The 17,200-nt window shown below is 50.9% G+C and overlaps 4 protein-coding genes and 4 non-coding genes across 9 annotated transcripts; 7 read left to right on the top strand and 1 right to left on the bottom strand.

The window, feature by feature from the left end:
- Positions 1-164: 164 nt before the first annotated feature.
- Eif4a1 (eukaryotic translation initiation factor 4A1) lies at positions 165-6,333 on the top strand. The gene is made up of 11 exons (XM_047544391.1): positions 165-216; positions 1,577-1,625; positions 2,062-2,194; positions 2,614-2,753; positions 3,949-4,117; positions 4,451-4,560; positions 4,674-4,817; positions 4,897-5,034; positions 5,142-5,231; positions 5,483-5,562; positions 5,665-6,333. The coding sequence occupies exons 1-11, from the start codon at positions 194-196 to the stop codon at positions 5,807-5,809; spliced, it is 1,221 nt and encodes a 406-aa protein (XP_047400347.1). The 5' UTR covers positions 165-193; the 3' UTR covers positions 5,810-6,333.
- On the top strand, positions 2,227-2,364 carry LOC124981556 (small nucleolar RNA SNORA48). The gene has a single exon (XR_007108063.1). It is a non-coding gene; the product is annotated as a small nucleolar RNA SNORA48 (small nucleolar RNA).
- LOC124981557 (small nucleolar RNA SNORA48) lies at positions 3,023-3,166 on the top strand. The gene has a single exon (XR_007108064.1). It is a non-coding gene; the product is annotated as a small nucleolar RNA SNORA48 (small nucleolar RNA).
- Positions 4,219-4,358, top strand: LOC124981586 (small nucleolar RNA SNORD10). Its single transcript, XR_007108088.1, has one exon. It is a non-coding gene; the product is annotated as a small nucleolar RNA SNORD10 (small nucleolar RNA).
- Positions 5,272-5,411, top strand: LOC124981534 (small nucleolar RNA SNORA67). Its single transcript, XR_007108044.1, has one exon. It is a non-coding gene; the product is annotated as a small nucleolar RNA SNORA67 (small nucleolar RNA).
- A 332-nt stretch (positions 6,334-6,665) lies between the features above and the next one.
- Cd68 (CD68 molecule) lies at positions 6,666-9,083 on the top strand. The gene is made up of 6 exons (XM_047544395.1): positions 6,666-7,015; positions 7,099-7,547; positions 7,683-7,802; positions 7,919-7,997; positions 8,080-8,250; positions 8,703-9,083. Exons 1-6 carry the CDS (start codon positions 6,973-6,975, stop codon positions 8,834-8,836), a joined length of 996 nt encoding a protein of 331 aa, XP_047400351.1. The 5' UTR covers positions 6,666-6,972; the 3' UTR covers positions 8,837-9,083.
- An 866-nt stretch (positions 9,084-9,949) lies between these two features.
- Mpdu1 (mannose-P-dolichol utilization defect 1) lies at positions 9,950-13,843 on the top strand. 2 transcript variants are annotated; one of them, XM_047544392.1, is made up of 8 exons: positions 9,950-10,323; positions 10,584-10,830; positions 12,098-12,163; positions 12,348-12,480; positions 12,746-12,831; positions 12,940-13,058; positions 13,215-13,325; positions 13,475-13,843. In XM_047544392.1, the coding sequence occupies exons 1-8, from the start codon at positions 10,150-10,152 to the stop codon at positions 13,595-13,597; spliced, it is 1,059 nt and encodes a 352-aa protein (XP_047400348.1). In that variant the 5' UTR covers positions 9,950-10,149; the 3' UTR covers positions 13,598-13,843. The 2 variants fall into 2 exon arrangements, with proteins under 2 accessions (XP_047400348.1, XP_047400350.1); XM_047544394.1 differs by lacking the exons at positions 9,950-10,323; positions 12,098-12,163.
- Positions 13,844-14,219: 376 nt separating this feature from the next.
- On the bottom strand, positions 14,220-16,123 carry Sox15 (SRY-box transcription factor 15). The gene is made up of 2 exons (XM_047544396.1): positions 15,216-16,123; positions 14,220-14,568 (listed from the first exon to the last, which is right to left on the bottom strand). Exons 1-2 carry the CDS (start codon positions 15,758-15,760, stop codon positions 14,412-14,414), a joined length of 702 nt encoding a protein of 233 aa, XP_047400352.1. The 5' UTR covers positions 15,761-16,123; the 3' UTR covers positions 14,220-14,411.
- Positions 16,124-17,200: the final 1,077 nt, after the last annotated feature.

Here is a 17,200-nt window from a genome sequence, read left to right as displayed (position 1 = left end):
CCTTCACCTTGATAGGCGCCCAAGCTGCCCAATGGTGGCTTCGAGCCAGAGTGCCTACGAGCTAACGTCACGCCGGGTTGCAGAGCGCCGGCAGGCGGGGCCGAGGCGGCCAAGCCAATGCGATGGCTGGGGCGGGGTCGGGCGCTCTATAAGTTGTCGATAGGCGGGCACTCCGCCCTAGTTTCTAAGGATCATGTCTGCGAGTCAGGATTCCCGGTAAGAAAGGCATTTGCAAGAGGTTGTAGCTACTTACCCTGCCGCTCCCCTCCTAGGGCCCCGCCGGGGGGTAGCTGAGAGGCCCACCGCCCCAGGCCCACTATGGTTGCGGGGAAAACCAAGCCGGGAGGACTGATCCGGGGGGTAAGGGGGCAGATCCACGGTCGACGCTGCCATCAGGGCCGAGGCAGAGGGAAAGAGATCCCAGCTAGGGCCGAGCGAGTGAGGCTCATTACGAGTCCTCGATCTGCGGTGATGCTGTGCGCGAAGGCCCTGAACTGAGTGGCGAGGCGAGGTCGCGATCTAGCGTGGGAAAGAGGCAGAGGCGACCGCGACTACGTGGCCCGGATCCGGCCGGTCCGGTTGCCTCACTGTGCCAGGGGAGGGCTCGTGCGCGGGGGTTCCGGAGGATTCTGACGGTACCACTCGCTAGAGGCGGGGGTGCCTGGGTCCTCAGACAGTCGCTCAGGCGCGGCTGAAATGTGGGTCGGGGAAGAAGAAACCGGCCGTTCAGTGTGCTGGTTTTCTTGACGGCCAGGACTGAGCCTAACCCCGAGGAGCGGCCGCGTGAGGCACCAGGAGCCCACCCGGCGCCGGGCGGGCGGGTCCATTTTGCCGCACAAGCCGGGCATTTGGCAAACTGCGGATGGGCAGGTCCACTTTCCTTCGGGGGTGAGCGGCCTGAGGTATGGGAGGGCGACGCCATTTCGCGACGGGGGCGGGCGGGATGTGGATTGTTCCATGGGGTGGGGGAGACGCCGCTGGGTGGTCGAGGGAGCGAGCACATGGCGGCCTGAGGGATTCCCCTCCCCCAGTCTGCTTCGCTTCTAAGTGTTGTGCAATCTCCCCCTTTGCTAGCTCGGCTGGGACTCATTGTGCGCGAGGCCGCCACCGCCCGCGGCCTCCCACATCCGGGCATTTGCGATGGGGGGGGGCATCGTCTGGAAGTAGTGGGGGAGGGCGCGGGCGGAGTGACGTGGGGGGAAGGGGATGTCCTACCCTCGGATCTAGGAGGTGAAGGGCGGGACTTCCGGCGCGCTGGAGGTGCTGAGGGAGGTGCACGCGCTTGGGCTTTGAGCGGCCAGGCCCGGGACACGTGGGCCTAATGGCAAGCAATGCATCCGGGCACGACGGGCCTCCTTCCAACCTCCGGGTCTTAAAAGGAGGGTTAGCCCATTGTGTTGGTGGCCTGGCCTGCTCCTGGGGTGGGGCAAACGCCTGACTCCGTTTTTTAAAGTAATTGTTTTGAGTCTTAAACTGGTGGGAGTTGGATCTGGGAATGAAGGCTGATGGCATGCATGGCTGCTTGCTTGAGTGCTTCAGTCAGGCAGGGGACAAAACTCATACCTTAAATCAACAGATCCAGAGACAATGGCCCCGATGGGATGGAGCCCGAAGGCGTCATCGAGGTGAGACTACAACCTGCTGCTACTGCCCTTCATCTCTTAAGACAGGGAGTGCCATTTGTAGTTTGCCCTAATTTCTGGAACAGTAGTTCTAGCAGGAACTTGAGTTTCAGTTAGATTAGAACTCCGGATTTATCCTCAATACACTGTATAACCAAAACCCCACTGTAAAGGAGTCAAAACTCCTTTACAGGATTTGCAGGAAATCTTACCATTCTTGAGGGTGATTATAAAACATGTCACTAGAGTCCTGCTTTTCCCCTCTACAAGCCCCAGCATCACAGTTGTGTGAAGTGCCTTAAGAGTGATGCCCCAGACATCTAGAACCAGCTGGCTTTCTTGGAGGGTGAGGGAGTTGTCTTGGTGCAGACACCATATCCTATTTGTTCACATCTCACCACCTTCACTATTTAAGTTTTGATTTCTTTGCCTTTTGCAGAGTAACTGGAATGAGATTGTTGACAGCTTTGATGACATGAATCTCTCGGAGTCCCTCCTCCGTGGCATCTACGCCTATGGTTTTGAGAAGCCCTCTGCCATCCAGCAGCGAGCCATTCTTCCTTGTATCAAGGGTGAGGTCCCTTGGCCCCAGAATAGATTGGATTGCTCCTGACCTGGGAAGAATGGCATCAGTCAAGTTGGTGGTGATCATCTCATCAGGCAGGAGCAAAACAATCCCTTGTTGAACCCAGCTTGACTTTTGGTCCATGTCCATTTCCCATTTCATACCTTGGACACATGGACTGCTGGGTTTTCTTCCAGCCAGCTTGTGGTTGTTTTTACAATCATATCTAGCTTAGTGTGGTGCAATCCTGAATAAGCTAATAGCCTGACCTTGTCCTCTGATTGTTGTCATTATAATGAAATAAAGCTTGCAAAGCACTTAATTCTTGGTTTAACTGTTGGTTATTTATTGACCTCATGAAGCTGGGGTTTGAATGTCTAAAGTGTATGTCCTCTGCCACATCTAATTCTAGTTTGTCTGTTCCAGGTTACGATGTGATCGCCCAAGCCCAATCTGGGACTGGGAAAACAGCTACATTTGCCATATCAATTCTCCAGCAGATTGAATTAGATCTAAAGGCCACCCAAGCCTTGGTACTGGCACCCACTCGAGAACTGGCTCAGCAGGTAAGTGTGGCTTCTTTGCTGTCCTTAGAGGGTTGGCTTAGGAATGACAAGTATGAACCAAAAATGAGGTGTATTCTCTGACCAATGCTCTGAGGTAGGAAAAATGGGTTGGTGGCTTCTAGTTCTCAGGATTTGTTGGGTTAATTAAAAGTTGTTTACTACTCAAACACAACAACCACACTTCCTCCACCCATTTCCTGAGTCAAATAGGAAGGCTGCTGGGTGGGGCTTAGCTGGCTGGGCCAGTTAGGTGGCTATTTTATGAACAACCCCCCTGGCAATGGGCAAAGAGACACCTCAATGGTGGTGTTGCTCTTATATCAGTCAGGGGCAGAGTAGAACATAGTCCTTTGTTCATCCTAGCTTGATGCCTGTGTTGGTGGCCAGAGCTATTTCATGCCTAGGGCACATAAAATCTTAGGTTGGACTGTTTTCTTCTGGAGTCTTGGAAGGGAAAGAATCAAACAGTAGACTTAATACTTTTTGAAGTGCAAGGAGGAAATTCTGAAATGTTTGACAGATATACTAATTATTTTGCTGTGAATTTATGGGCACAGATATATAAGAAATTGGTAGATGCTGGACATGGTGGCACATAACCTGTAATCCCATCTCAGGAAATCAAGGCAGGATTACAAGGTCAAAGCCAGCCTGAGCAACTTGGCAACACTGAGTATAAAAAGAGCTGGGAATGTATCTCAGTGGTAGGGCACTTGCCTAGCATGCATGAGCCTCTGGGTTTGATCATCAATAAGAGTAGAATTAAATTCTAAGGCCTTTAAAAGTGCATAAAATGGGTTTTTTGCTTGCTTGCTTGCTTTAAGAGATAATGGGTCACCTAGTTTAGGTTCTCTAGCCATGTAGTAATAGGCCATTTACATGCATCATGAAGTCATGTGGCTCATAATTGCCTTTCAGAAAGTTAAGGGTTGTAACCATCCAGAAACTTACTCAGACTTTGTTATGAATTAATGTGTACTAAGGAAACTTGACTGGGTTCAAATCGTTTCTGCCATGTTGCGCAGTGTGATCTTAGAGGAGATTGTTGGTTAACCAGCCCTGCCTCCTGTTTCTCACCCAAAAAGTGAGTTTAATCGTTATTGAGAAGAAATAAAAACATGAAACCCATTACAGGTGGGTTGGGACCTCACACAGTTAGAGCTAATATGTGAGCATCTTTCTTTCTCTGGTTCAGATACAAAAGGTGGTCATGGCATTAGGAGATTACATGGGTGCCTCCTGTCATGCCTGTATTGGAGGCACTAATGTACGTGCTGAGGTGCAAAAGTTGCAGATGGAAGCTCCCCATATCATTGTGGGTACCCCTGGCCGCGTGTTTGATATGCTCAACCGGAGATACCTATGTGAGTACCGTGTTCAGTTCCCTACTTCCGTCCCTTTTCTGCATACAGTTCTGCTTAAGCCAAGTCTTATTTCCAAGAATATGCTACCTTTTCTTTGAGTTGCTCTGTGATGAACCCCATGCGTGTCATCTGAGCCTAGTTTCCCTGTTGTCTTAGCCCAGGTAGTGTTCTACTTCCTAGGGCTGCTGTCTGACTTCCAGGGAGGTCCCAGGCAAAGGATCAGTCCTTGTATTCTGAGAGCAGACTGCCTGCCAGTTCCCTATTTTATCAAGAGAATTGTTAATGTTTTACATTTCCCTGATTACTGTATCTTGGTATTTTTCTACTTTGTAGCTCCCAAATACATTAAAATGTTTGTATTGGATGAAGCTGATGAAATGTTAAGCCGTGGATTCAAGGACCAGATCTACGACATATTCCAAAAGCTCAACAGCAATACCCAGGTGAGAAAAACCCAAGTCTTATTGTAGCATCCCCCTCCCTGACCTTAAAATGACTAGAGAAAGGGATCAACAATTAAGCAATACCACCCTGAGTCTGGTCTTTTTTTCATTAGGTGGTTTTGTTGTCAGCTACAATGCCTTCTGATGTGCTTGAGGTGACCAAGAAGTTCATGAGGGACCCCATTCGGATTCTTGTCAAGAAGGAAGAGTTGACCTTGGAGGGTATCCGCCAGTTCTACATCAATGTGGAACGAGAGGTGGGGCCCAGTGCAGGTGGCGGACCTGGTAGCAAGTTGTTGGGTATAGCCCCTGACTGATTTCCCTCCCCACCTCCAGGAATGGAAGCTGGACACACTGTGTGACTTGTATGAAACCCTGACCATTACCCAGGCAGTGATCTTCATCAACACCCGAAGGAAGGTTGATTGGCTCACTGAGAAGATGCATGCCCGAGATTTTACTGTCTCTGCCATGGTGGGTTTTTTGCTTCGTGACAGTTGTGCATTTTGTCAGTGCCATACTGATTTTCCCAGAACCTATGTACCTTACCTGCTACATAGACCCTTCCATGTAATTTCTAGCATGGAGATATGGACCAAAAGGAACGAGATGTGATCATGAGGGAGTTCCGGTCTGGATCTAGCAGAGTATTGATTACCACTGACTTACTGGTGAGTAAAGAGAAATTTAAAGGAGATTGGAAAAGGGAGAATCCAAGGTGATTCCCTCTCCATGGGGCCAACTAGTGCCCCCTTCAGGAAAGTAGCAGCTTGGAAGAAAATCTGGCATGCCTAAGGTTGGAAGACAAAGAATACTTGAATTCTTTTGCCTTCCTTTGGCTGCCTACATGCATATTTTAAGTCCCTCTGGATGGATCATATCCTCAATTCACAGGCTGAATTTGCCATCTTTTTTGACATAGGCCAGAGGCATTGATGTGCAGCAGGTTTCTTTAGTCATCAACTATGACCTTCCCACCAACAGGGAAAACTACATCCACAGGTAAGTGTAGATGTGGGATTATTTGTCCCTGCCCTACCCTTCCTATGCTGAAGCTTTTAGTGCTTCTCAGCCTCCTTTCCACTCCATTATTTTTCTCCCCAGAATTGGTCGAGGTGGGCGTTTTGGCCGTAAGGGTGTGGCTATTAACATGGTGACAGAAGAAGACAAGAGGACTCTTCGAGACATCGAGACCTTCTACAACACCTCCATTGAAGAGATGCCCCTCAATGTTGCTGACCTCATCTGAGAGGGGCTGTCCTGCTACCTAGCTCCAGCCAGGGTTCAATCCTGGGGGCTAAGGAGCAGCTGGAAGGGGGAGGGAAGGGAGCCAAGGGATGGACATCTTGTCATTTTTTTTCTTTTTTTTTTTCTTTTTTTTTCTTTGAATAAATGTCACTTTTTGAGGCAAAAGAAGGAACCGTGAACATTTTAGACACCCTTTTCTTTGGGGTAGCCTCTTGCCCCAGGCGCCGTCTCCTCCCAGAAAACACTAATCCATGCCCCTAACCTACTCACCTCCAGATCCCAGAGGCTCTCCCACCCAATTTGAATCCCTCTGAAAATGATTCAAGGAATTAGAACGTCACCTCAACCTCATTTGCTGGACCAAATCTACAGGGAGAACCCCTGAGTGAGGTTGCCCAGGGGATTGTCCCCAGGTGGGAGGAGCAGTGGAGAGAAAATGGTAGCCATTTTTACATTGTTTTGTATAGTATTTATTGATTCAGGAAACAAACACAAAATTCTGAATAAAATGACTTGGAAACTGCCTGTTTGGGCTTCTCATTTCTTCCCTCTCCCACCTGCTACTTGGGTGTGGTGCAGCTCTCCTTTCCCACCTCCTGCTTAATTAATGTATGAGCACCCCTGGGGTGGAGCTCCAGTTGCAGAAATGCAAGCATCCTTCCTACTGAAAGCTGCCACATAGGGCCATTTTCTCAACTGTGAAAATAGCACACGATGTGACCCTCCAAAAAGGGTTGGGCACACTGTCATAAGTGCTTCACATGACCCAGCTAAGAGGAAGTAACAAGGAAAGGAGTGAAAGCCAGCTTGTTTTGCCTTCTGTTTTAGAGACTGCTTAGGATTGGGCCCACCACTTTGGGGTTGGATCTGAAGCAACTGTGCTAGAGCTCCCTCTTATTCCGTGTCCACGTGACATCCTTTGACTTTGCCCTGATACCTCCCATTTAGTTGGGGCCAATAATCCCCTAACTTGATTTCAAAAACTAATGACTAAGATTGGTGACTGGAGCTGAGGTGCCTGAGTCAGGTTGGGGGTGGGGTCATTTTAGTTACAGGAAGTAAGGGACTTTCATTTCCTCCTCTTCCAAGAGAAGGCAAAAGGAATAGGGTTGAACAACTGGTGCTGGCGCAGCCTAGCTGAACCTGTGGTGAGGCAGTTCTGCCATGAAGCTGGCTGTACTTTTGGCTTTGCTGGGGCTGCTAGCAGGTAAGAACAAAGGGGAGTTTGAAGGGAGGAGCCCCAGGGAAGGAGCCTACCCTTGGGTTGCTAACTACTCTCTTTGCTGAAAGCCCAGGAAACAGGGAATGACTGTCCTCACAAAAAATCAGCCACTCTGCTGCCATCATTTACGGTGACACCTACAGCTACAGAAAGCACAGCAAACCCTACAACCACTCAAGGACCCTCCACCACCAGTCCTGGAAATTCCACAATTCATCCAACAAGCAACAGTACTGCTGCTACCAGCCCTGGACTCACGACTGCTACTCACAATCCTGCCACCATCACCAGTCCTGGAAATGCCACAGCTCATCCTACAACAAGCAATGGCACTGCTACCAGCCCTGGGTTCACCAGCTCCCCTCACCCAAGACCACCTCCACCCTCTCCAAGTCCTAACCCAAGCTCCCAGGAAGCTATAGGACACTACACATGGACTAACGGTTCCCAGCCCTGTGTCCAACTCCAAGCCCAAATTCAGATTCGAGTCCTGTACCCAACCCACAGTGGAGGAGAGGTAAAGCTAAAACTGGGGAGGGGGCCAAGGAACAGGAGGCAAATTCAGAGAAAAGAAGGAAGAGTAGAGGGGATAGTGAGCCTAAGATGGTAGAGCCATGTTGTCTTGTGATCCTTTGCTCTGTAACTTCCACAGGCCTGGGGCATCTCTGTACTGAACCCCAACAAAACCAAGGCCCAAGGAGGCTGTGGGGGTTCCCACGCTCACCTTCTTCTCTTATTCCCCTATGGACAGATCGGCTTTGGATTCAAGCAGGTATGGCTTTAGGACTTTATCCTCATCCTTCTCTCACCGTCCCAGTGCCCCTTCCCTACCAATCCCTTGCCTCACTCCTTCCTCTGCTGTCCTGAACATTCCTGTTCACCTCCTAGGACTTACAGCAGAGCCAGAGCATGGTCTATCTGAACTATATGGCTGTGGAGTACAATGTGTCCTTTCCCCAGGCAGCACGTGAGTAAACCTTCCTCCCTTTCTGAAAGGACTGTTATGGGTGTGAAAGTGGATTGGAACTGACCTTCCTTCAACCCTTCAGAGTGGACATTCTCAGCTCAGAATTCATCCCTTCAAGATCTCCAAGCACCCCTGGGGCGGAGCTTCAGTTGTAGAAATGCAAGCATCCATCTTTCTCCAGCTTTTCACCTTGACCTGCTCTCCCTGAGACTACAGGCTGCTCAGCTGCCCCATACAGGAGTCTTTGGACCAAGTAAGATCTACCTATTCCTCACCTAGAATACTCCCTATGAACTGGAAGCCCCTTCCCCAGACCCAAATCTCCTTTTTTTTTTTTTAAACACATATTTTTTTTTTTTTTTAATTTTTGGTGGACACAATACCTTTATTTTATTTTTATGCGGTGCTGAGAATGGAACACAGGGCCTCACATGTGGCTACCGCTGAGGCACAACCCCAGCCCCCATATCTCCCTTCTTAAACCCCAGACTTCCTTCCTCTCTTGGGCTTATCATGACTATTGGGCAGCTGCCCTCCCCTCTTCTACAAGATTCTGCCTGTTTCCCCCTTTAACTTGCTGCTCCAAGTCATCATGGTAAGTTCCTCACTGATCTACTTCCAAAATCCCCTACATTATGTTCCCCTCTGCCTTTAATTCCAGCCACCATCACTGCAATGCCCACTTGCCCTATCTTTTTCTACTAGGTTTTTCTTGCCCCAGTGACCAGTTCACCTTGCTGCCTCTCATCATTGGTTTGATCCTCCTTGGCCTTCTCACCCTGGTGCTTGTTGCCTTCTGCATTGCCCGGAGGCGTCCATCCACCTACGAGCCCCTCTGAACATTTGCCTGGACCTTAAGGCACCAGAGGGTACCCTCATTTCCTCACCATCCAACTAACTCACAAAGTTATCTTCCCTGTCTTTCTTGAAGAACAAAAATAGAGATAATGCAATTAGGAGGGAGGAAAAAGGTTTCATTACATATGACAGGCTTTTGCTCCCCTGTAGGAGTGGTAAAACCTACTCAAATCTTTGTCCTTCATTTGCCTTGTTCTGCCAGGATTAAAAGTCATGAGTTTCTTGTCACGTGCCTTTGTGTTTTACATGGTTTGGCTACAAAGAGCCAAAAAAACTGGTGAGGAAGAATGAATATACCAGTGTGATCAAATGACCCCATGGGTTCATCCCTCAAAGTCTGGCACAGAGTTATTCAATCTGCCATACTACTTCCTCCATTCTGGGGCCACTGGCCCACCCTTGCCTACAATCCAGTGGGACCAACCATCCTGACAGCCTTATTCCTGACCCTAAGGTACAATTACAGGTGCAGCAGATAGCCAAAGCAATGAGCAGATGACTGTAATTTCATTTCCAAAGCAGTGCCAGTGACTCCTGAGCAATAATTCTGTCAGAATGTACAGGGGTAGATAAGAAAGAATTGCATCGACCTGTATCCTGGTACTGGGTGGTGGAGAGCAGGGCCCCTGCAAGGGTTAGTCCCAAGATGCCCTTTCCCAAACAGATGCTGGACCCACTTGTTCTTGTTGAAATCCTTGCCTAGTACCTGGTGCGCCCTCAGGTCAACCACAGGAGCAGTGGGTACTCTGATGTCCCCACAGTTGTTCTCAGTAATCCTGGGAACAGCATCACCCCCAGCCTGGGCCTCACACAGGAGCCAACCTCTTTGGCCCCCAATGCTTGGGCGGGGAATGTCACTTCCAGGGCATCCCGTGAAAGACTTCCAGATAGGCACAGACTGCACCACCACCAAGTGCAAGTGATACAATCACCGACGACCAGGATGAGTGCCCCTCCAACTGATGAAGCTATAAAAAGCAGCAGGACCCCAGCAGCGCCACCCACCCCTCGCACACAGACCAGCAGACTGCGGGGTGCACCTCCACCGGGTGACGCACTGTGGGGTGGTGAACTGGTGCTGGGGTGGCAGAACGCAGTAAGGTCCCTACCGGGTAGTTCAAGATGCCCTTTCCCAGAGATACTGGGCCCACTTGGTCTTGCTGAAATCCTTACCCAGTATGTTATGCACTCTCGGGCCATCCCCAAATGAGGTCCCCTGCTAGGTTTCCTGAAGGCTGCCCCGCATGGGGGATCAGGGGTTGCCCTCTCCCAACCAGACTCTTCCCTTGCCCCCATGCGCCTTCCTCTTCATTGTCCCGGACCCCACTGTCGTTGGTGGAAACATAAACACCTGCACGGGCCAGAAGATGGAGAAACATGGGGCTGCCAAGGGCAACCAGGCTCCGACTGGCCTGCTCTTGCCGGCGCCATTGCTTCTGGAGAGCCACAGAGAACAGGGAATAGAAAGGTACAGTGCCGCACCCAGCGCCATTTTGGAAACTTACTCCTTTCCTGCTAAGTTCGAACAATATAAAGTTGGCAGAGAGAAGACAAGATGGCGCCTAGGAGGAGGGGAGAAAGGAAGTGATAAATCTTGCTCCCTAACTGGAAGCGTAAACAGACACGGAAGGTTTAACTGCGCAGGCGTATAGCTCTCACACGCTTTAAAACTAACCGTAAGGCACGTCCAAAACGTGGTCTCTGAACTAGATCTATTTTATGTTGTAGAAGCTGGGATACCATAGAAAAAAGCCGGTTACAGGGGGCGGTGCAGCTTCGTCGCGGGAAAGAACGAGGCGGAGTGCCCAAGCACGCATGCGCAATGTAAGTCAATGGCGGGATGCGGAGACTGGCGGAAGCTGGCTTTCCAACATGGCGGCAGAGACAGACGGGCTATTCAAGCGGGTGCTCGTGCCGATTTTTTTACCTGAGAAATGCTACGACCGACTTTTCGTTCAGTGGGACTTGCTTGATGGTGAGTTTAATTCGGCCTCCAAAGTCTTGCTCGAGCGACCTCAACCCATAGGTGGGACCTGACTGGCGACTAAGTGACGACCGTAGCCCCTGCCACTGCGAGTTGGGCGGAAGACGCTTCTGAGAGGGGCGGAAGTGTCTGGGATTCTGTGGAAGGAAGGCGCCATATTTGGGCAAGCAGGAGTCTCCGTGTGAAAGTATTTTATGATAGTCTGTGTTTTAGCGGCAGACAAGGAAAGATGACTTAAATTGTACAAAACAAAATAAAAATTGGCCAAATAACTTAAGCCTTAATTAGGTCGCTGTCAGGGATAAACTTATTTCAAAGCTTCTAATGCATCAGGTCTTTATCCCAAAGGCTCCAGCCACCCGGTTACTTTCCTTCCAGCCTTCCCTCTGGGAAGCATTCTTAGTCTGCTCCTGTTAGTTCGTGGAACCTTTCTAGTGCTTTCAGGATATTTTTCTAGTGCATTCATGATCAGTGAGAATGAGTCCGGCCGGGGCATGATGGCGCACGCCTGTGATCCCGGCGACTGGGGAACCTGAGGCAGGAGGACCGCGAGTTCGATCGGCAACTTAACGAGTCCCTAAGCAACTCAGCTGGACCCTGTCTCTAAATAAACTATTTTAAAAAGGAACTGGAGGTGTGACTCAGTGGTTAAGTGCACCTGGGTTCAATCCTCGTACAAAAAGAAGGGGAAAAAAAAAAAAAAAGTGACCCGCTGGGCCAAGCTCCTTGGGAGAAAGCTTCGATGCTAGAGAAGTTGTGAATAGCTAGGGCATAAAATTAAGCCCAGGAAGGGTTAGATTAAGCCCCCGAGTAATGGTCAGGGATAATCAGAGGGTTCAAGAATGAGTGGGTATGGAGAGCTGTCTTTGGAGAGAGAACGTGTTTAGTGGGCCACCCAGTTACTCAGAAGAGGGGTTGGGGGTAGAAAGACTCTTGGGCATTTCTCATTGTTATTCAGGGAAGCATTGGAGATTCTTGGAAATCAAGCTGAGGAGTTTGGCTGTAGAGAATGAAAAATTGGTGAGAGGGAAGGCATTGTGGTAGAAACTGTTTTGAAAGTCACCTAGTCTGAATATGAGATGGTTTGGAGCAGGAAGGACCAGGCCTTTTTTCTCTGCCTCCTCATCTCCAGACCAAAACTTCCTTTTGTGGACATGTGAAGGTGAGAGATGGGAAGGAGACAGCCCACAGGAGCTCTCCAAGCCCTGGTCTGAGTTCCAGAGGACATCTCTCTGCTTACCTCTTTTTCTTTTCTCAGTTCCATGCCTCAAAGTTCTTCTCAGCAAAAGCCTTGGGCTGGGCATTGTAGCTGGGTCACTTCTTGGTATGTATCTTATCTATCTTTCCTGCTGTCAGGGTTGGGGTGGAGGTTCTGAGAGGCCATAAACTGCATGGGTCCCCTAACTGGAAGTGGGATCACCATGCTTCCCAGTCCATTCTGTAACTGTTGTGTTGTGCTGCCAAAGAATGGAGGCTTCTCAACTCTACCCTTCTCATCCTTCCCTCAGTAAAGCTACCCCAGGTATTTAAAATCCTGGGAGCCAAGAGTGCAGAAGGGCTGAGTCTCCAGTCAGTAGTGCTGGAGCTAATGGCACTGACTGGGACCGTGGTCTACAGCATCACCAACAACTTCCCCTTCAGGTGAGGGGCCCACCATTCATCCCCAATATAATTGCCCACAGCTCTAGTGAAAGTTAAGATAGGGAAGTCAAAGGGGTAGAAAGGCTAAAGCCCTTCCAGAAATCCAGTCATCACCTGCTGAGGTGATGAGAGGGATTCCAAGTGAGATGGGGATTGTAGATGAAAAAGTAATCAGAGAATTCTGTCCCTAGATGGATGGGCCATGGAGGTTTTCCCTGCCTCTTTCTAGGCCCGCCTTTCTTCCTCCCAACTCTTGACTCTGCAGCTCTTGGGGTGAAGCCCTGTTCCTGATGCTCCAGACCATCACCATCTGCTTCCTGATCATGCATTACAGAGGACAGACTGTGAAAGGTGCTGGGAATTTGCCAGAAGGCTGCAACTCTTGGGAACCCTACAGGCCTGGGAAAGCTGAAGGATGTAGAGAGGTTGATGATGACTCCTTGTTTCTCCCACCCCCAGGAGTCGCTTTCCTAGCCTGTTATGCACTGCTCCTGCTGGTACTGCTCTCACCACTCACACCCTTGGCAGTGGTTACCCTGCTCCAGGCTTCCAATGTCCCTGCTGTGGTGGTGGGGAAGGTGGGTACTGGGAACAAGGTTGTTGATGGGGGAGAACAGGTGGAGGGCAGAGTGGAGGTGTGGGGTGTCACACTGAGGGGAATGGGGGAAATCATCTATGGGAACATGGGGAACAGTTCAGGTGACAGAACCAACAGTCTTGACTACCTCCTGTAGCTGCTCCAGGCAGCCACCAACTACCACAATGGGCACACAGGCCAGCTCTCAGCCATCACAGTCTTTCTACTGTTTGGGGGTTCCCTGACCCGAATATTCACTTCCATCCAGGTAAGTGCACCTTCTTCCCTCCAGAGGGCACTATACCCTCATTTTACCCCTCTCTACTGAGGACCGATGTTACCCCCAAGGCCTTTGTCCTTAGGGGAACCTTTCTTGATTTATACTGAACGGTGGCCCTCTCTGTCCTTTACAACCAGGAAACTGGAGACCTTCTCATGGCTGGAATCTTTGTGGTCTCCTCCCTCTGCAATGGCTTCATTGCTGCCCAGGTCCTCTTCTACTGGAACGCAAAACCTCCCCAGAAGAAAAAGGAGCAATAGGGCTCAGCCAGCTACTTGGGAGTCATTTTGTTTCCATCCATCCACCCAACCTCAGGGTTATCCCCATGTGAGCTAGTCTGTTGGTGTGACTTTTAATCATTTTCCATTCCTCTGCAGTTGCAACTTCCTGAGCCAGAGTCTGTTTTTGGTGGAAACAGATAGTTGGACCCAGATCGTTAGGAAAAAAGAGGACACTGGTAGTCTTTCCTACTGACATTTGACATTAAAGTACTCTTTGGAGTCCTATACATGTGCTATTCAGTCATTTTTTTCAATTGGTTGAGGTTGCTCCTTTAGCAACAATTTTTAGCTGTTTCCCTTTTGGGGCAAATGTCTTGTCCTGCCCTCCCACAACCTACTTCCCTTCTGACCCTAGAGGACAGAACCTGAACAGTGGAATGAAGGCGACTGGGGGCTTGTGGCTGCCTTCTTTTCCTTCCCCCAGCCTGGCTGGGACTGTCTCTTGGACCCCAGTGCTGGGGTGGGGGAAGGGGGACAGAATGACTCAGGTAGGGCCCCAGGGTGAGGTGAGGAGGTTCGTGCTCTGGCAGGTCCAGGCGGAAGGGAGTGGAGATGGCACGGGTTCCTGCTATAGTGAGAGGAACACAAATGGGACAATAAAGACAGAGACGTCGTTTAATCATACAAAACTGTGTTAAGTGTGGTTTTGCTCATTCTGCCTTCTGGGACAACTGCAAGCCTCTGAACTATAGTCCAAACCAGGAGAGGGTTTGCAGCCTGAGGGTAGGGGATATAATTCTGGGTGGGAGCAAAGGAGAATGCAACCTTTATGGGAGGTGTGTGTCCATGCAAGTTACAGGTGGGTTAGGGGCATAGCACCAGGGTTGTATGGAGTGGGAGAACCTGGGGGTAGGTAAGGGCTATAGGGAGGTAGCAGCTCCCCCTGGAGCCTAGGGTCACTTTGAGGGAGAGAACACGGCGAGGGGGTCTCCGGTCTACAATGGGGAGAGCTGTAAAGAGAAATGGTGGGGGTTAGAGTTTGCTTCCCTTGTTGGAGGGGCTGGGCAGTGTCCCTGACTCTTATGTGAGGACAAGTCTGACCAGTTCTGAGCAGACAGGGGTAGAGCTTTGCCACCCAGTCAGCTATGCTGGGTTCAGCGGGCATGGAACCAGACCCTAGGATGGCTTGTAGAGCAGTGCAACCCTGTTGGGGCATGCTCACAAGCGGGTTTGCGTGCTGTGTGGCTGTTTTCCTCTTTTGGGGCAGCAGGCCAGGAAGGGGCAGGTTAGGCTTGGCCTCTCCTTGCCCTGGGGGCTGGGTGAGGAAGCCAGGTCACACACCGGCCAGAAGCTGGGGGAAAAAGGAGCATCCTGATAACTATTAACACCATCACATCCAAGGGTCTGTCATTTGCCCCTGCAAGGCCACCACCTCCAAGGTGAGAGGGATAGGTCCCCTGGAAAATCCCAAGCCACCAGGATCCTCCCACCCTACCTTCACTCTCAGAAGATGGTGCCACACAGCCTTTACTGGGAGTGGCCTTTGCTTGGATAGGTTCAGGTTCCGCCCCCTCTAGTACAGCCCTCCGGCATTTGCTCCCACCCAGGCTCTAAGAGGGGTTTGCCAGGCTCTTCACCCCACTTCCCAGGCACTTACCTATAATTGCCAGTCAGGTAGGCTGTTGAATAGTTGGGGGGCTGGTACCCAAAGCCTCTGCTCCCTTGGGTAGCTGTGTACCCTGGCCCCCAGAGCGGGACCCCGCAGGCCAGGCCACTGCCTCCTGGGCCGAAGTGGGTATTCCCGGTGCCAGAAGTTTTGGTCTTCCGCCGAGGCCGGTACTTGTAGTCGGGGTAGTCACGCAGGTGTCGGGCGCGCAGCCGCTTGGCCTCCTCGACGAAGGGCCGCTTCTCGTCCTCCCCCAGCAGCTTCCACTGTGCACCCAGGCGCTTGGAAATCTCAGAGTTGTGCATCTTGGGGTTCTGCTGCGCCATCTGGCGGCGTTGAGCGGAGCTCCACACCATGAACGCATTCATGGGCCGCTTTACCTTCTCCAAGGGAAGACCCCCAGACACCAAAGGACTCTTGGCGCCCTCGCGCTCCTGAGGTTCCGAAGGCGAGGAGGTAGCAGAGGTGTTAGAAGCCTTGCAAGCTGGAGGCTCCAGGCTCCAGACCTGGGCCTGTGAAGAGCAGGGTAGTGCCATGGGTTCCAGGGAAACTTGAGAAGATGTCTTGAACGCCCTCTCAAAATAAAGACCCTTAAAATGGAAGTGTCTTCTCAATCTTAAGTTATGCTGAAGAGACGAGTTCTTCCTTGAACAGTAGGTATCACTCCAGAGTCCTTGAAATGGAGCCCTTGCTCCCAATTTGGCACACTTTGGGGAGCCAAGCGCACAATCCACTAGTTCTGGCGCCCTTGCACTGCAGAAGTGCTCTGCTTTCCTTTTTACTTCCCCCAGTCCCTCTCCCCTTACCCTCTGCAAGGAAGGTCCAGTGTTAGGGTGGAGGTAGTAAACCTTTGCTCTGTAGCTAGTAGCTACCAGATACCAGGCAGCCCAGGTGCTACAGACCTATCCCACCTGCACCCAGCCTCTGTGTCTCCCAGGCCAGTTTCAGGAACAGCTTTTAAAGCTGACTCCTCCCCAATCCCTCCCAGAGGCTGCACCTACATCCCCCTCCATTAGGCAAACCCAGGTGTCCTTTTCTTCCCAACCCCAATACCTACCCTCTGGGCACCACACCCCCCTCCCCACCCAAGGCCAAGATGTCAGGCCTTCCAGCCCCAGTTGTACAAATTGTCTCCCCTCCCTTCTTAATCACTGACAATTTAAGTCAATTCCTTTCCACAATGGGATGAAGCACAGGGGCATCAAAACCCTCAGGGTTTGGGTTGTGCCAAGAGGAACTAGCGAAGTCTCACTCCCCACCCAAATCCCTTTTCTGATGCCTATTTCTCCTCAAACCCCTGACCTGCCCCTGGGGCAAGAAAGTCAGGCAGTCAGAGGGAGGTAGGTCATTTTTGTTTCCTGAGTCATTCCAGCAGGTGCTTGGTTGATGATTCAACCATTTTCTCCAGGTAAGAAAACTCAACCCCCCCCATCTCCAGCCCCCAAACAGATTTCTTCACTGCCACTGAATTATGGCAAGTTTATCTTCAAACCCAGTTGAAGTTGCAGGGTTGGTAGGAAACCCAGGACAGCTCCCAAGAGCTGGAGGGGTATGCATGCTGGAGCCAGGGCAAAAGGCCAGCCAGGAATGAAGGCTGGACAGAGGCCCCCACTCTGCCTAGCGCCCAGCCCATGCCCTGGGCCTCAGGTAATCGGATTAAGCAGCCTACCCTGGCTCTTAGCTCCTAGCAGGAACAGGAACAGCTCCAGCTCTGAGTAGAGCAGCCCTGCCTAGCCTGCACTGTGACTCAGGGCATAGGAGTGGCCCAACTCCCTCTACCAGGGAAGGGAGCAGCACCCTGAACCACCCCCTCTGGACCAGGAGGGTACCTTGGGCCTGGGGAATTTAGGAATGCCAGGAACTGGAATGAAGAGAAGTCAATTGTGAAGAAACAGAGAATGAAAGCCAGGGACCAAGGCCAGGTATGTCCTAGAGAATCAAATGGACTAAACTCTGTACAAGGAAGACATATAGGA

Source organism: Sciurus carolinensis, chromosome 3, assembly GCF_902686445.1.
Source record: "Sciurus carolinensis chromosome 3, mSciCar1.2, whole genome shotgun sequence".
NCBI lineage: Eukaryota > Metazoa > Chordata > Mammalia > Rodentia > Sciuridae > Sciurus > Sciurus carolinensis.
Note: the sequence above shows the minus strand (reverse complement) of the source record. Positions and strands in the feature narration are given on the sequence as shown.

Coding starts and splice junctions, on each gene's coding strand:
- Cd68 (XM_047544395.1), top strand. CDS start 6,973: ATGAAGCTGGCTGTACTTTTGGCTTTGCTGGGGCTGCTAGCAG. Junction 7,548..7,682: donor CAACCCACAGTGGAGGAGAG/GTAAAGCTAAAA, acceptor TAACTTCCACAG/GCCTGGGGCATCTCTGTACT. Junction 7,803..7,918: donor TCGGCTTTGGATTCAAGCAG/GTATGGCTTTAG, acceptor TTCACCTCCTAG/GACTTACAGCAGAGCCAGAG.
- Sox15 (XM_047544396.1), bottom strand. CDS start 15,760: ATGGCACTACCCTGCTCTTCACAGGCCCAGGTCTGGAGCCTGGAGCCT. Junction 14,569..15,215: donor TACCTGACTGGCAATTATAG/GTAAGTGCCTGG, acceptor TTCTCTTTACAG/CTCTCCCCATTGTAGACCGG.
- Eif4a1 (XM_047544391.1), top strand. CDS start 194: ATGTCTGCGAGTCAGGATTCCCG. Junction 2,754..3,948: donor CTCGAGAACTGGCTCAGCAG/GTAAGTGTGGCT, acceptor TCTCTGGTTCAG/ATACAAAAGGTGGTCATGGC. Junction 4,118..4,450: donor GCTCAACCGGAGATACCTAT/GTGAGTACCGTG, acceptor TCTACTTTGTAG/CTCCCAAATACATTAAAATG.
- Mpdu1 (XM_047544392.1), top strand. CDS start 10,150: ATGCGCCTTCCTCTTCATTGTCCCGGACCCCACTGTCGTTGGTGGAAA. Junction 10,831..12,097: donor TCAGTGGGACTTGCTTGATG/GTGAGTTTAATT, acceptor TTCTTTTCTCAG/TTCCATGCCTCAAAGTTCTT. Junction 12,832..12,939: donor CAGAGGACAGACTGTGAAAG/GTGCTGGGAATT, acceptor TCCCACCCCCAG/GAGTCGCTTTCCTAGCCTGT.